Genomic DNA, 18,110 nt, shown 5'->3' with positions numbered 1-18,110 from the left:
CGGGCGGACCTTGCACAAGGTCCTACCACCTGCAAAACCACCACCTGCAAATTATACCTACCTAACGAATACTCGTAATAGAAAATTAGCTCTAACATTTTGTTTGTGTAGAAAATTTAATTCGTGTAGCGGTTTTGTTGCAATCCTACTAATATTAGATATAAATGTGATTGTGAAGATATTTGGAGGTTTGGATGTTTGTTACTCAATCACGTCTAAACCGGTGAACCGATTTTGATGAAATTCGGTATACAGATAGTTTGAGTCCCGGGGAAGGACATATGATAGTATTTGTCCCGGAAAATTTAAGAGTTCCCGCGGGATAGCGATAAACGAATACTACGCGGACGGAGTCGCGGGCAACAGCTAGTAAGTACTACCTACATATTTTATTACTACTTTTGAATGATGTTTTATTTGATCCAAGATTTAAATTACTCGCGTCATCTAGTAGAAAAACATTATAGACTTCGGGGTAAAGGTAGGTAGCTCGAAAGCTTACATTCACTACCGATGAAGCTCTTAGACGAACTTGTTGTTGCTACTAGTTTCTAATAGATGGCGCTGCAAAAGGATATTGAAATAACGTAGCCCTACATAGATGTCAGTGATTTTATAAAGAGGAAATAATTGAGTTCAGTTTATTCATAATTTTTATTTGTAGTTTACACATAATTACATCCACTATCGTTTTAAAGACATACGATAACCAACAAAAACAACTCAAAAAGCGGCCTGCAAAATGCAACACGTAAATAACTAAAAACAATTAACACATTTCAATACCTACTTAAACACTTCAAAATAGTGGAACATTTTGCAAATGTCACATACAGCTATACGCTTAGCATTGTTTTAACATAAAATTACCATACAATGACAAGGGGTCACGTCCAACTTTAGGTACAGAACAAATACGCCACTCATTTCCGAGGAATACCATTTCTTTGCAATATAATTTGGGAAAAAAATAGAGATTACGAAAAAATATAGAGGCAAAAATCTCCACGCTGCCTGCTGACAAAAGTGGATACAACATAATTAAACTGGTCGGGCCAGTGTACAGACAATAGCTATGTCTCAGATGTTATAACCATCCTTAACCATCAGTTTTAAAGCATAGTATCCTAGCGTATAAGTTTCAATCCGGCTATAATTTCTAAAACACGCGTTCTACATAGATTGTTCGCCCTCATCGCCTCCGAAAAACCCCACATAGCTGTAATTGAAATCGCTAAAGCAGTTTGGAAATAAATATAAAAGAATGGCTTGTTTTAAGGAACTAGATTAGATTGAAAACGGGGAACTTGTTACAATTGTTATCAATTTACAGATACTTAAATTAAATAAGCAAATGGCTTTAGGCTGGAGTGGTAACTTAGTGGTATACAGATCGATTTTTAATACATGCTTTAAATATATAAACCTATCGCTGCTAAATAAACATCTTATTGTACGCTGATTACAAAATCTTTTTTTTTACCATGATTTTAAATACAGATAAAATTCATTTTATTATCTTCTATAGCGACATAGAATAAACTCGTTTATGCCATACAGGTGTTAAAAGTATTTTTAATACCAAGAATTTATTATATGCCATCATAGTAGAAAATTTAAATACACATCAATAATTTCAGTACAATGTAACGCTACAAAATTTGTAACTCAAGTATTTTTAAGGACATGTAGATGTATGTATGTAAACCCTTTATTATACAGAAAATAAATTAACACAACTGATAATCGTTAAGATACATTTACGAAGGCAAACCTATCCCTTTAAACACTCTCTTGACGGTTGACGGGTAACCTAAATGTAAAGAAAATGATGTTTTAATTTTAAGAATCTTATGAGGGGTAAAGTAAGGGATGAAATGTTCACACAGAGTTAAGAAGGGAGAGGTGATGTCAATTCTTATTTACTTCTGCGTGGAAGTCGCGAGTAAATTTATTTTCACGTAATAATATTGAAAAAAAAAAACACTTTTAATACACATTGAAATACATTCAATTTTAGCCAGGACTAGCTGTACGATGTTTTACAAAAAGTAAAAACTATCAAAAATTTAAACTAACGTATCTTTTTGAAACATAGCTGAATGATTTTAATAAAAAAAATGTAGAATCTCTAATTATAAAGAAAGCGCACCTAATCTTATTTGGATCCTTCAACGCTAGAGACACACAGATAGACGGACAAATACTTTGCATATAGTTCCGAGAGTCGGAACTTTAAAACTACTTACACTATATTTTACAGTTTATCTGTAACAGTATGTAGTGACATCGTATCTTGAGAGAACATAAACGTTTACAAGAGTGACTTCAATAATTATAAGTTAAAAGTATAATTCAAAATGTTCATGGACTGAAATGACTAATAAATACTACACTTAATATTTAGTTCAAAAACAATTTAGCAAAATTTTAAACGAAAACTATCATCATCAAATTCAGTATTTAGTTTGACGCTAAAAAATACGTCAAAAGGTCTCTATTTCAAATAACTCAAGAGTTTATTCATGCATTTAAGAGTGTGACCGTTTCACGTTTTATTAATGAGCATACTCAGTATGAAATCTAAATAAATTCAGACTTTTAGGTATTTGAAAATTTCAATAATTAGTTAGATAGTTAATAATAACTACTTATGTACACCACATCAAAGACTAATGGTAATGGACTATGTTACATTCAATATTTACATTAACATCCTGTCAAATAAGAATATATGTATATTTACAATGCCAAGACATTCAAATAACAGTAAAAGGGAAAATTATCAAAAACTCTTTTTAGATAGATAATAACTCAATTTCTTGCAAATTGCTATGCACTATATTTTTGATGAATTTGGAATTTGAATACGAAAAAGATACGAGTACATACATTTCAAATTAAGTTCGTTATTAAATGCAACCCTTTGTTAGAATGACTATTAAGCGTGTTTTACAAAACGTATATTTTTGGCGATTTTAACTGACTGAGTTCGATCAGAAATTATTTAATCACAGTACACTAAAGGTTCCTTAGCCTATGCTTAAATTCTGAAAATTCCTTAAATGCCACTTAAATCCATAACAACAATACAGACTACTAAGACCGTCTTAACTCTTAATTTTTGAACATTAGACTTATCCCATCAACATTTTTATCCTTATTTATAGCAAACCACTAAAATTTAGTTCCATTTGTCGTAAAAGCTACGGAGTAATCTTTTTGTCTATTTTATATTTTATGTACGATTTATAAATAAAATACTGATCGCATAACATGTTTCAATTAGAAATTTTGAAAACAAAAATTGCAATTAGGTATCATAACAGAACACGTCAAAACGATGAGATCCAAAATCAAAATGTTAACTTATGACAACTGAGGACAAAATAATTTATTTTATTACAATATCTTGGGAATATTTCCATCGTTTATATTATATTAAACAATTATATTTCTAAATACTGTATAGATTCAGGCGTTACTTTGCGGAGGTCCATGTTAAAATAAATGGAATATCTGTCTTGCTCCTCCGCCAAGTAACTTACAAGCCAAAGTTCCATTCCTTTTTTTTTTAACGATATTTATATGAAATTGTGTAGTTTATCATATCTCCAATCATGTTTAATGAGAGTAAACCTAAAAAGTTTATCACTGAACATACATAAAAAAATAAACACAGACATTATCGAGAGCATCCTTTGAAACCAATTAAAAGTATAATAAATCCCGTTTACAGGAATACATAATAAACTTCTTATAAATGCATACATGCACCCAATAGCCTTCAAGCTTGTGGACATGATAAAAATAGTAAATTGTTAAATGACTTACAGAAAATGCTTCAGTTCCAAGTTTTACGACACGCATTTTGGAATGTCAAGTCAATTATCCCGAAAATAGAGTTTTTTTACACTGCATCACACTTACACTAACGTCCGTAACGTAACGTTACAGTAACGTACACTTACACTAACGTGTAGCGTTCAATCACTTTCACTATAATTTAGCTACAGCGTCCAAATCGCCACTCACCAAAGTGTCAGATGTCACGTATAATGAGTATTTTCTTAAAGTCCCAGGATCATTCTGGCTCCGTATACATAAATGAGAACTTGTCGTGGCTGGTGGGTGCGATGACCTTGGCTTCGATCAGGCACTGGACCACCCAAGTGGTGGAGACCAGGGGGATATTGTCTTGGTTCGCTTTATTCTGGACTTCGTGGGGACAGTCCCATTCTGTGACCAGAGCGAGGGCGCCGGACATGTTGAGGTCTTCTTCGTTGACGACCCGCGTGGTCGCCCCGGCTAGGGTGCACACGCGCTCCCAGAATTTGACGAATGTGTCCTGATCGCCGCAGAGTAGAATGACTTTATCTTTGAAGAATTGGGTGTTGCGTTTGCCTGTTGCCGGTACCTGGGTGCAAAATGTGGATGAGCGTCAGAAGAACGTATTGTAAGCAGGATCAACATCTGAGAAATCTAAGCATGCGTAAATATCTGATACAACTCTATTTCTAGGGCCGGAAGGACGTGTTAGATATTTTTGTAGAACTGAAAAGAAAGAAAGAAAGAAAGAAAATACATTTATTTAACGCCATAAAAAACAAACATAGGAACAAACATAGAACAAATAAAGACATACATGACGCTAAACAGGTCCCCACTCAGCATAATGCCACGGCAAGCCGTGGCGCTGATTTTCAGTGAGGACCTTATCTAAAAACTAACTTAAAATAAAAATTTAAAAAAATAAAACAAATATTAAATTGTATGGCAACACCGGCTTAAACAGTTCAATCGTGTGCAGTTGAAATGTTTTAAGTCACCGCAAAAGTATACTTTGCAAATATGAATAATGCATATTACTGTTAAAATGGTTATTTAAAAACAACATGCTACATACTTGACTCCTAAAACAAAACACAGGTATTTCTATTAAAAGTATCTTACTTGACTAAATAATACGCCAACCAACAGTGGATACATTTTTGAGATCGTAACGTAATAAACTGCAATATGAAGGACAGGGAGATTTGGACAGACGTCTGCGATTCTTAATTAGGAGGATTCTTAAATTGCGTAAAGTGGCTAGCAGTAACTGGATGGGGAGACTCGAAGACCGGGCTAAATGGTGCGCCTTGGGGGACCCTTTGGGCCTACTCTAGCCGGCGCGGGTGTACTTTGCGGGCGCACGCAAATCCGTCACACTCGCACGTGACGCGTGCAGTTAGCACTGCTCATACTATTTTCATCACACTTGCTCGTAAACAGTGTCAAAACATGAAGGCTACCTTGATTGCAACCCCCCAAATAAAACCCTCGACCTTAATGTGCTTGTCATGAAACCCGTGGTCGGTAAATGAGTCGTTGCCCGTACAAATTTTCTTGTCATGAAGCCCAAGGTCGGTAAATGAGTAAATCCCCGTACTGATGGTGCTGCTGCAGGACCACATGCACACGCGGCTCAGGCGCATGCTGAGGGAGGGGGAGGGCGGCGCTGCCAAGAGCGCAGCCTAAGGTATCGCCAATATTTGGAACAATTATATTTTTTCTTTTACAAATATAAAATTTTACTCGCAAATGTGATGAAAAACATTGTATGTCGCACGGGCGGTACTAGAATTACGAACATCGACTCATTAAAGCCCTCAGTCTTCGACTTCGACTCTCGTTCGTAATTCCTTATTTACCGCCCTTAAGACACAATGTACTATTATCTACCCGCTCCGTGCAAGCGTAGGCCCTTGTATCCCTCCAGTAGTGAACTGCGACATGTTGATGTCTTTACTGCACTCACCCAGTTAACGAAGACCTGTTTGGTGATGGACCAGCCGGCTGGCAACGCGAGCGTGTCGAGGTCCAGGAGCGAGTTGGTGGTGCAGCATTGGATGACCCACTGGTGGGACACGGCGCGGATGTCCGCCGCCAGCGACTGTATGTACTTGGCGGTGAGGCAGGGCCGAGGCGCTATTAGTTTCGTCACGCTGTATTTGTTCTTTGGCACGTCGTCGAAGTGGCTGGAAAAGAAGATAATTGTGTATGTTACATGGACGGCAATCGACGAGTGGCGTGGGAAGTGAAGAGGAAAAGAGACAGAGACGTTGTCAAACGCACTCGGAATCACTGTCGTTTTCACCACTTCTTTCTTTCACACGGTATGTGGGTAGAAAGAGATGGTCAATGCGATCGCAAGCCCCAGGTCATTAGACAATACGGCCATTGTTTGTAATGAGTAAAAGTCGCAAAAGTTCAAAACAATATCATCACCATCATCCAAGCCTAATACGTCCCATTACTGGGCACAGGTCTCTTCTCAGAATGAGAGGGCTTGGGCCGTAGTTCCCATGCGAGCTCAGTGCGGAATGAGAACTTGAGACACACCATTGATTGCTTTGTAGATTCGTGGGGAAACCTGCACGATGTTTTCCTTCGCCGTGGTAAATTTCGAAAAACACTCAAGAGATGCGGGCCCGGGTTTGAACCCATGATCCTCTGCTTGAGAGACTACAGGTCAATAATGCTACTTTGCATAATGTTACTTTGCATAAGTATTAAAAAGGATAATTGGATTAAAAAGTATTAATATTGCGCTGTTAAAAAAAAAACCTTACCTAACCGACTCACTTATTCCATCACTTGATAAAATTATGCTAATTCATATAATGCCAATGAATGTTATTCTACTCCTACTAATATTATAAATGTGAAAGTTTGTGAGTGAGTGAGTGAGTTTGTGAGTGAGTGCGTATGTTTGTTACTACTTCACGCTGAAACGGCTGGACGGATTTGGATAAAATTTGGCAAAAAGTTAGTTTATAACCTGAATTAAAACAGGATACTTTTTATCCCGATATTCCCACGGGATAGGGATAAAATCTCTAAATACCAACGGTTGGGCTAAGAGTCATGAAATTGGGTATGTAGGTAGCTGGACGTCTGGAATAACACGTAGGCTACTTTTTATCCTGATGTTCCCACGGGATAGGGATAAAATCTATAACTAATAACCGCTGGGCTTAGAGTCATGAAATTTGGTATGTAGATAGCTGGACATATGGAATAAAACATAGGCTACTTTTTATCTCGATATTCCCACGGGATAGGGATAAAATCTCGAAACAACAACCGCTGGGCTTAGAGTCATGTTTTACCATGATTGTTTTTAATGTAACGTCAATGAAAACTACGATTTAATTATCGGGAATTCCCACGGGAATTTTTAAAATCCCGGAATTTCAATTCAGCTGCTGGACTTAATGATTTACGTGTGCGAAGCCGCGGGTAAGCAGTAGTAACGCGGATAAACAAACCTGTAAACAAGTCCGCCGCCAGCTTCCAGTTGCTCTTTGAGCCTCTCCTTGTTGAAGGGACGGTCGGAGAACTCCAAGTCTTCACAGTCAGTGCCGGCGGTCATCTCGCCATCCTCTTCCGACGAGTAATGCCGAGTGTCCTGGCACTGAAATGCAGCATCATCAGCGGTCAATAAAAGACTCATCCCTCTACTCATCTTCTCATCTAATCATTGACATCTATGCTTACGGCACTAGACTGGCTGTTTGGAACAAAACGCGCGGCGCATCAATCATCAATATTACTTTGACACAACCCCTGGTCACATTTTTTACGAATTGGCTGTAAATTTTGATGTCGTTTTCACGATTATTTGTTAGAGTTCCTGTGTTTCTACCGAATAACTAAAAAACTGTATCAGAATATTTGGCCATTTTTACAGAAGTGTCCAGAAAAATGAGACGGTTGAAACGCTCGAATAATCACCCCACGGACGTCAACAAACTTAGTGAAACCGTCGAGCAATATACAACATACATACAAATATGCTCAAAAAACATAAACCTACGGGCATTCGGTCAAAACCTCATCTCAGCTTCTCCCTACTTACAATGGCCTCTGTATTATCACACTAATATATTCTTTACAGGAGCTCTGCCGTTTCTGGCGATCGCAATCAAATGACAGATTTCGCAATCAAATGACAGTTTCGCATATCAAAAATGACTATCATGTCATTTGATTGCGATCGCAAGTATCAGAAACGTTAGGCAATACGGCCTCCGGTCACTTACGTAACTTGCCTAACGTTCTGGATCGCAATCAAATGACAGATTTCCCAATGTCATTTGATTGCGATCGCAAGTATCAGAAACGTTAGGCAATACACTTACGTAACTTGCCTAACGATTCAAATGACAGATTTCATACAAAAACTGTCATTTGATTGCGATCGCAAGTATCAGAAACGTTAGGCAATACGGCCTCCGGTCACTTACGTAACTTGCCTAACGTTTTTGGCGCTCGCGATCGCAATCAAATGACAGATTTCCTATACAAAAACTGTCATTTGATTGCGATCGCAAGTATCAGAAACGTTAGGCAATACGGCCTCCGGTCACTTACGTAACTTGCCTAACGTTTCTGGCGCTCGCGATCGCAATCAAATGACAGATTTCGCATACAAAAACTGTCATTACATTGCGATCGTGAGCGCCATAAACGTTAGGCAGTACGAACTCTGAGGCCGTACTATGTAACACGTTTCTGACACTCGCGATCACAATACAATGACAGTTTTTGCGCAAAAATCATTTGATTGTGATCGCGAGTGTCAGAAGGGACAGAGCTCCCGTAAACTTTAACTAAAACTAAAGATAGTTATGGGATCTGAGATTCATGAGTAAAGGAATCATTGCCGTCGTCATAAAGCGTCAGCGATAAAGGACAGGTTAAGACTTACCTTATCAGTCTTCAACTTCTTCGGAGGCTCGGTACATGTCAGCAAGAAGTGTAGACCAGCGAACAGCTTACTGTCTGCGGGAGGTATCGGGCCCAGCTTGGAGACAGTGTCTTCATCATTCTCGAACTTGGTCAGCTTGGAATTCTTCTTGCCTATGTTCTGTTTCGCCGCACCTTTGAGTTGAAGTGGGCCCGCTGTGGGAAAGAGATATACTTACAAGTTGATTTTTAGGGTTATGTTGTACCTCAAAAGGAAAAAACAAAAAACATAACATTGCAGTAATATTACCAACTAGCGTTTACCCGAGGCTACGCACGCGTTAACTATTTAATCTGGTAGTTGCAATTGAAATTTCGGGATTTTACAAAATTCCCCTGGGAATTCCCAAAATTTATATTGTGGTCTTCATTGATGTTGTGTTAGGAACAACGCAACTGTCTAAAATTTCAACTCTTAAGCCCAGCGGTTGAAATTTCAAGATTTTATCCCTATCCCGTGAGAATATCCTATGTTTGCTGGCTTATGTTTTAATCCAGGTTATAAACTAACATCACTCACTCACAAAATTTCGCATTTATAAATAGTAGTAGGATTGAGGTTGACCAAATATCATTTTATTTTAATTGTTCCGTCAAGCCCGCTCCACTGACCTTTGACGCCGTCAATCTTGCGCGGCGTGCGCTGCACTTCCGGCTCGACGCCGGCGACTTCCTCGAGCCGCGCGGGCGGCGCCGAATTGCTGCTTTCGCTCAGTTCGCTGCTTTCGCTAGCCAGACGCTTGCGGCTCACTGGGGTACTCTTGGTTTTAAGACCTAGAAATGACATAGTCGGATCTGAATAGATGAATTGAAATTGAAAGCTATGAAAAGATTCAATTATAATGGTGTAAACACTAACCCCCTTATTCATAAAACTTAACAGGCCTATGTTAACTAACAAATGCCTTAACAAATTGTCGAAGTGACAGATAAGGACATTTTAGCGGCATTTTAACTAAAATAGGTTTGATTGTCGTTTATGAATAAGGGGGTAAATGAATACTTATTATTAATTTTATTTTTGATATTGAATAATTAATTTTATTTATTTGCCTACGAAGGTATCATGGTGGTAATCCGGCAGATGCATAAAATAGGTAATAGTAATAGTAGTCTTAGATAATTTAAGATGTCTTAAGTGATCTAAGTAAGTAGTCGATAACACATGTTTATTAACGGTTTTAAAGAAAATAAAAGTCTATCACGCATAATTATTGGAGTAGACACATTAACTTAAGAACAGTTTTATTATTTTTTATTTATTTTTTTATCAGACCATATTTTTACTATTTATTAAAATTTTATGGAATAACGAGAAAAACTAATAAAAATGCAACTTTGCCAGCTCAGCAGGTACACACGCTCACACAATAGTTTTTATATCGTTAAATTTTGATTTTTTCCCCATGTTTACCTGAAGTGGATGCTTTTGGACTTTTCGGCGACGTCACGCGTTTCTTGGCGCTGGAGTTGCCTTTGTCTCGAGTCCTCGCGCTCCGCGGACCCTGGAAGTAAATTAAATTTTTAATTCTTCAACCGCTTTCTTTTTTTAAACATATTATATAAGGTCATCATCATCGTAATCATCGTATTAACCGTCCATTAAACCAAGACGTCCACTGCTGGACAAAGGTCTCTCCCAAAGAGCTCCACAAGATCAGTCCTGGGTTATTATTAAATTTTGTGTAGATGAACTTTCTAATAGTATATGATATATAATAACTTTTTTTCCCCACAAGACGACGGAACAGAAGATCTTCGGGGTCGGTTAGGAGATGAGTTGGTTATCCGCCTGCTCGCTTGTAACAGGGCTAACAATTTCCTTTTTTTAGACTCGAAAAAAAGCAAAGTGCCGGCTAGGCACCAGCAGATGTTCCTTTCCTGCACACTACGACTTCTGGCCGGAGGGAGTGATCTTTCGTCGCTTTAGGGAAGCAAGAATAAAAGTCCCTGAATAACACTTTTCTTGTACTTCTTTTTGTGTTTTTTTATACAATTTGAATTTTACAGTGCATTGGTTTTTATTACTGCACTTAATGCTGTAATTTTTATTGACAAATAAACTTAGTCTAACATCTGGTAGTATGTGTGTATGGTTGTGTTCGAAACGCGTCAGTGTATTGTGGTAGTGGTGATAGATGGGTTTGTGTGATTTGTGTGTGTTCTTACAGGAGGTGGAAGTGCATGAACACGCATATCTTGCATAAACATAGGTATCATAAGGTCGCGGCTGAGCAAAGAAATTATTTTAGTTCATTAATCAAATATTTTTTCTGTGCTTATTTGAGTGAAATAATAAATAAATGAGCTTAACCTGGTGCTGAAAAGTACCTGTATGATATTATCTAGATCCAGCTCCCTGTGGTGGCGCCGGCGCGGAGTGGCGGGCGAGGCGGGCGACCGCCGCCCCGCCTCCTTCAGCGAGCGCGCCTGATCCTCCGTCAGGTACAGTTCCGAAGCTGTCACCATCACCACTGTATCGCTGGAAGAGGACCATACTCTTTACTTTCGGGGTCAAAGTAGGTAGAGTTTAAAGTAGCTTCTCTATCGCAAACTAAGTTTAGTGGAGCCCGGGAAGCAGCTCCGTACAAACACTGGTCAAAAAACTATTGAGAACCATTGATTTAACATATACACCCACATATCGTCGTATATAGTCATCTCATCACACATATCGTAACATAAAAATACCAGAAATATATCAGAGAATGGCGAAACAAAACAATTCGTAAATGTCTAAAATAATGCAAAATTATAACGTCTTAAACTTTCGTGATTTTCACTCATAGTCAAAATACAACACACAGGACTTAGCACGCTAACTTATCACGCTAATGTTGCCGAAACGTCGAGGTAAATATTACTCGTGTGTGTTAGCGTGATAAGTCTTGTGTGTGATATTTTGATTATGCAAAATTATGTTTAAATATCCACTTTTCATTCACTTTCAAACAGGAATATCTTTTCATTAAAAATAATGCCACTTACCCATCAGTAGTGCACCGGTAAGTGACAGTGCCACTGTCATTCTCCTCGACTCCTAACACCAAGCCTGGCTCGTAATTCTGTTCTTCATCCACCATCGCATATACCGACTGCCCAAGCAACGGCAACGTCTTCGTATCCCCAAAGATTATAAAATCATCTAACAACACTTTGGATTGGCCATCATCGAATTTGATCAAATATTTGTTAGGCTCCGTAATCTCCAATACTTTGCCTGAGTAATAACGTTTGTCCACCCATTTGGCCAATACTGCTGTGTCTGGAGCATATCCTGGATACTCTGACTTCACTAAGGACTTCTCAACAGGAGTCGCCGGTCTGGGCGATGTTGGACGGCGCTTCTGCTTCAGTTTGGAAACAGATTTCGGAGTAGCAACCAAAGTGGCCAACGGTTTCTCTGATTTTGGCGACTTAAGAATCGACTTGTCTTCTCCATTAGTTGGTATCATCTCAGGTGAGTTCATACCATGCATGTATTCAGGCTCTTCGGCTTGTGTCGGTAGAATGTTACGTTTTGTTTTAGTGGAGAGATTCCGTCGACCTCTAACCCTGCTTTTCTTTAACGAGCTCTTTGGTGTCACTTTATCGCATTTGCTGGATTCCTCTGGGCTTAAGTTACCATTGCTTAAACTTGATTCTAATGCAGGCGAAGTTTGTACTGCAACGGAAACCTTTTCGTCGGTGCATGAACGGTTCCCGTCATAAGCTTCCCGGGCATGACTGAACACGTCTTGTATCTTCTTGATTACGGCATCGAATCCTTTGACAGAACTGGTAGGGTTCACAACAGATTTTCTAGGCGGTTGGGGTACCACGAATGCCCCATCGCTAGTTCGGTTGCTGGAACTCGAGGTGGAACTGACTGTTGACGCGAAAGATGTTCTGTTGGGCAGATTGATCATGCCCGTACTGGTTACACTGGAAGGAGAAGTACTTACAGATATGTCTCCTAAATATGGATCTATAGTAAAGCGCTTTGAAAATCTTTGGTATTCCCTGCACATGTCTAAGCCAAGGTCGTTATCAGTTTTAACCACATACAACGATAAGAATTCGCCATCTTCATTGTAGTTCACCAGGACATCGAAAACCGGTTGTGGTTGTGTATCCGATAAAGTGTGTCCATTTTGGAAAGGTGAAATAGTTGATGGTGTTGTAGTATTACTGACTCTAAAGGATTCGTTCTTCCCGCGTTTTCCTAAATTGTTAGTCAATTTCAGCATGTCAGGAGTACTGTCACTATCGTCTGTTCTTTTGCCTGACAGAAGCTCGGTAGGTGTAGAAGAAGTACCATTGGATAATTTGGAAATCATCTTTGAAGCAACTGATGGCATTTGATCAGGGGATGGTAGTGATTCTACGCTGTCAGTGCTTTCCTGGTCAGTGGTTTTTCCTTTGTCTACTTTGTTAATTTTAGGTTGAGAGTAGTTGCTTTGATCAGAATAGCTAAAACCTTCACTGTGGGTTTTATTGATTTTCCCTGGGCTAATAGTTTCCTCCCTGTCCTTAACCATTACAGGATCACTGCTATAGTTATTAGATACAGGTTTAACCTCTTCATCAGTTGTAGGCGATAGGGCTAGATGGAAATTTTGTGAGTCATTCAGTTCAGAGTTGCTCTCTTCTGGAATTGTTTCCGGGATTTTCCTAGGTGGAATTTCTTGGATGAATTCTACGCTCGGACGCGAGCTTGTTGTTGGTACATCTTCAGGTTTTTCTTTGATTTGTAGTTTTCTAGGCGTTTTACGTTCTTTTGTGGTGTCTGCGCTGGCTGGGCGCGATTTGGGCGTTCTAGGTGTTCTAGGCTTGGTAATGTCTGCACTGTTGCTACGTTTGACAGTTCTAGGGCTAGATCTCACTGGTGTTCGAACTCTAGTTGGTATGATATCCTCAATTTTATTTTTAGCAGCACTGGTTATTTCTGAGACTTCCTCATCAAGATGTTGGGTATCAGGAATGGCAATATGGATGTTTTCGGTGTCAAGTTTTTGAATCTTAGCGCTGCTGTCTACTGCCTCTTCAGAGAGTTTCCTCTTAGATGGTGGAGTTGGTTGGTCAACTGTAACAGTTACTAAGTTATGGCTTTTGCGAAGGTGTATATAAGCTGAAGTCATCCATATTAATTAAGTGCTCATTGTTGTTTACCAGCAAGACTTTTTTTGTATGTTACTGAATACAACACATAGTTTAAACCACTGGAGCTAGAGAATTGAAATTTTGCAAAAATTTCTGGTTAGACATAAAGGTGCACTAAGAAGTCTTCTTTCTAAAATTTTATATAAAAAATAAAAGGCATTTCTATTTTCAATTCAAAGCAGCTATATCTCAATAACTATAACAATTAACCTAGTTATATTTTTTGAAATACTCGTGGGATAGAGAATAAAAGGGATTTATATTTGTATCAACTGCTTACGTGAACGGAATTGTGGGCAACAGTTAGTCTTCAATATCTTTATCAGATTTTGAAAAGGATTTTTTTTTAAATTGAAATTAAAGCGAAATTGTATTAATTAAACACCAGCCCATAGGCAAAAAGAAAAAAAATAGACTATTGATTAAATTATAGAGCATACCTTTAGCTTCAGGTATTATTTCTGTTTTGCTCTCATCAATAACACTGGTGGATATCTGAAAAATAGAAAATATTTCTAAATTTTGAGTACAAATAACACTTAACTAATGCATTTATGAAAACTTGTATTATTCCTATTTTTTGAATACGGTTTTTGTTTCTCCTTTTATCTATGTTCGTTTCGTACAGCTTGTAACACGAAAGTCTAGCAGTGACTGTTAATGTGCAGAATTACATCAAAAAATTACTGCAAGGGACAGAGCTGGGGCTGAGGGTGGGTGGAGCTGGCTGTGCACAACTGTCATATATGCAGAAATTAACGGTCACCGCTTGACATTCTTGCTGTGGGCTGTACATATTTTTTTTAATAACAGTATATCATTGTATTCATTGTATTACTGTTGCAGTATCATTTTCATTTCCACGGTTGGCTGGACGTACATAGGCCTATCCGATAGACCTCCAGTTATTTCAGTTGAAAGCAGCCTGCATTCACCAAAACCTGCAGCTTTAAACAGGTCATCGGATCAGATCATGCATCCATGTCATACCATCTCATACCATTGTTACGATGGGTTAATGTTTCTTGTCCAATTAAATAAGCATCCAAGCCTTCCTACCATCTTTTTGCAGGTGTACTTCATTGTTGCTCGCCTTCTTCATACAAATACAATAAGATTACAAAAACTTCTTAATGGAAAGCTTTCCATAATAACAAACCTCCTTCTCCGTGATGTCCGCTTCATCCTCAGGCTCATAGATGGGGCTATCCGGAAACAATGGTTGGGAAGTGTTGCCATTTGTCGCACTGTCGCCTGATGCAAAACCTTGAGGGTTTTGTTCTGAAATTTAAAAAATACAATATTTTAATATGTGTATCATTATAACAAGTTACGTAAACTGGTGGTTTACTTCTACTGTATATTAGTTTAAAAGAGATGAAAAACCTTTAACTGGCAAAATAAATTATGAGGCAGAAGTTAATTAAAAAGTTAGTTAAGGAGTGCATAGGGCTAGTAAGCTGCCCATACATTTTAATTGCAGTCAGAGTGCAGTTAAGCAGACAGCACTCAAACTGCAATGAAAAATGTATGGGTAGTCGGTAGTTGCGGTTATGTTGCAGTTGGAGTGCAGTCCGTCTGTACTGGCCCTTATTGGGATCCTTAGTACATGTTACACTATCCCTCGCACTGAAACTAACTCTAGATGCCTAGAACCTGTAAATTTGCATAGCTTCTCCTGAAAGTAGTTGACTCAGGATCATATTTACGCCTCCATCAAAGGGCCCGTTGTTTGATCAGTAGTTAAAGATACTAATAGTCAAATTTCCTTTGAAATGCATTAACTATTCTTATGTTTGCCATACATTTTAACTATTAGTTTGTTTAACTACTGATCAAACAATGGGCCCTAAGAAACCCATACTCATAAATTCTTGCTATGAGTTAGAATGAAGTACTGTATACAGTATTGAATACGGTATTTGTCAATTTTTTGTTCATTATGTAAATTAAAGCTTGTTGTAAAGGTTTGAAATTCAAGATTAGAAAGAGAAAGACTTACTTGCATGTGAAATCACATGCAAGTAGCACCATACTCACTATAAATCTATTTTTCAAGCAAATTAATTTTTCTCTTCGCTAAACATTGTCTGCATATATTATCTATATTTTTATAATAATATACAGGATATGGTAAATTCAACAGTTGTCAAATACCGAATTTAGTCATGGTGGTCTAGTGTTTTGATTTATGGCCTCGCAAGTAAAGAGTTGTGGGTTCAAAGTCATTATTTATGACTTGATTAGTTTTTGATATTCCTTACAAAAGAATAAAAGTCAAAGGAGTTTACCTTGTGTGTATTAATTATGTAAACAACATATCTTAGTATGGGCTGCCATCCGTCTGGTTTCCCCGGATTGTTCTAGTTAGAGTCTGGGAGCGTATTTGTAGTCCGGGTTTAAAAATATTTTTATTTTAGACCAATGCAATTAGAATTTTTTATTAATTTCCAGCAAGCTGTAAATCGTTTTATAAGGATTTATTTGATTGGCCTATATTTTATTATACCTACTGACCAAGTTTAACAAAAACCTAAGCCTGTTGACATGTCCGGGATTCAGGCTCCAAAATTTGGGTTTTTCACGCGTCTTGTTGTGGTAGCCAAATTTTAGAGATGGCAGCCCTATCTTAGTAGTATGGTAAGAGTCACATTGTAATATTATCAAATTAAGACCGAGCGAGCTTATAGTTTGGTTATGTCAAAAAAAGTTAGACAAACCAGTTTAAGAAATTAAGATTAAATAGCAAAAACCTGCCTAAAGACGTTAGTTTCAAGGACTTGAATAACTATAAAAAAGCCAACTTGTAACAACTTGTTACTCTGGGTCTATACTTTAAGGTTATGTATTTCTACAGTCTACATGGTTATCAACATCAATCAATGAAAATTAAATGTTCAGATAAAAGGTCCATTTTAAATGTTTGCCCACAGATAAAAGCGTTTAAAACTATTAGTATTCATTATAGGTGTTTATTCTTGCATAGTTTTCATAAACAAAATAATGATAAGATATGGATGCACTTGTTAGCTAACAATATTGATGTTTGGATTATAAGCCAGCCAATTTAAATGGATAGGATGACATTGAAAAATCACGTGAGTGTTCTTAAAGAGTAAAAGAAACTACTACCAATTTCAGATTTTCGAGTATAACACATAATTAAACACGTAATTGCATTAGAAAACGTTAGTAAAAACAAAAGAAATGACAGTAAAGAACATTGGAAAACGTGCCATGTCATAAATGAACGGTGGGACTCCGCATTCGGTCGGGTAATACAGTGGGACGTCAATTCCAATCAGATTTAGAAAAGACATTTGCTATGAAAATAAAATGCTCACCTTTCTCCTGAGAGTCAGATTCCATGGCTAATGGTTGTTTACTTATACTAGCAATTTAAAAATAGGACAAATCGATGTTTTCGAGTCAGAAACAGCGAGTTTTCACACTCAAAACATCTGTCACTTTAACTCGATGGTAACACTAGGCATTTTAGAGAGGAGTGGAGAAAGCAGGCACGAGTTAGTGGCAGTTGTAAACAGTAACGAGCGATAAACCGCAAATAGTACTAGAAACGGAAATAATCCAACAATTTCCGAAATGCAAAAATACCGCCGAAAGTAAGTCAAACAGGCGGCTGCCCGCTTTGCAGCCCCGACTGCTTGCTTTTTTTTAATGTTACCAGTTTTTTTTTAAGAATTACCCATATGCCAAAAGTAAAGGGTTTAAGCTTATACATCTTAAGTTATGTATTTATGTAAATTACTATGTTTTCATGTTTTAGTAGTAGCAATGTGAAGCAAAATTTAATTGTGTCAAATTTAAAGCCACTCATATTTGCACGAATAACTGATCATTATTGAAAATTACTACAAAGTAAAGGACTAAATAATAAAAGAAAAGTAATTGAAACCATTATATTTTGTTGAGTCACATTTTGTCTATGGCTCAGATTATTTGAATGAATTAGACATAAATATTTATAGCGTTCTTTTCATTTCATTTTGAACAATGTAGCGCTACGAATGTGTGTTGTATTCGTGTTTTCACAAAATAAAATATAATGACTGATATATTTTAGTTTTATATAAGTATATCATTTGTCACATAGTTTAATAAACGTTCCTACATATATTGTTGTAATATTTTAATACGTCAAATGAAAACTCGTT

General features: G+C 37.6%; 1 protein-coding gene across 4 annotated transcripts in view; it reads right to left on the bottom strand.

Annotated features, from left to right (window-relative positions):
• LOC141439872 (uncharacterized) overlaps nucleotides 1–17,596 on the bottom strand; it is a 26,786-nt gene extending 9,190 nt beyond the window's left edge. Inside the window, exons 1-11 of one of the 4 annotated variants that reach the window (XM_074104289.1) lie at nucleotides 17,280–17,596; nucleotides 15,095–15,216; nucleotides 14,376–14,430; nucleotides 11,782–13,858; nucleotides 11,125–11,275; nucleotides 10,208–10,298; nucleotides 9,406–9,567; nucleotides 8,756–8,949; nucleotides 7,314–7,459; nucleotides 5,801–6,020; nucleotides 640–4,417 (exon numbers count right to left, since the gene is read on the bottom strand). In XM_074104289.1, coding sequence (XP_073960390.1) covers nucleotides 4,085–4,417; nucleotides 5,801–6,020; nucleotides 7,314–7,459; nucleotides 8,756–8,949; nucleotides 9,406–9,567; nucleotides 10,208–10,298; nucleotides 11,125–11,275; nucleotides 11,782–13,858; nucleotides 14,376–14,430; nucleotides 15,095–15,216; nucleotides 17,280–17,304 — 3,576 coding nt within the window. In that variant the 5' untranslated portion in view covers nucleotides 17,305–17,596 and the 3' untranslated portion in view covers nucleotides 640–4,084. Of the gene's footprint in view, nucleotides 1–639; nucleotides 4,418–5,800; nucleotides 6,021–7,313; nucleotides 7,460–8,751; nucleotides 8,950–9,405; nucleotides 9,568–10,207; nucleotides 10,299–11,124; nucleotides 11,276–11,781; nucleotides 13,859–14,375; nucleotides 14,431–15,094; nucleotides 15,217–17,279 lie in introns of those variants that run through there. The other 3 variants (XM_074104290.1, XM_074104291.1, XM_074104292.1) reach the window with 3 other exon arrangements.
• Nucleotides 17,597–18,110: the final 514 nt, after the last annotated feature.

This window comes from Choristoneura fumiferana, chromosome 21, assembly GCF_025370935.1.
Source record: "Choristoneura fumiferana chromosome 21, NRCan_CFum_1, whole genome shotgun sequence".
Classification (NCBI taxonomy): Eukaryota; Metazoa; Arthropoda; class Insecta; order Lepidoptera; family Tortricidae; genus Choristoneura; species Choristoneura fumiferana.
This window is presented reverse-complemented; position numbering and strand designations above follow the sequence as displayed.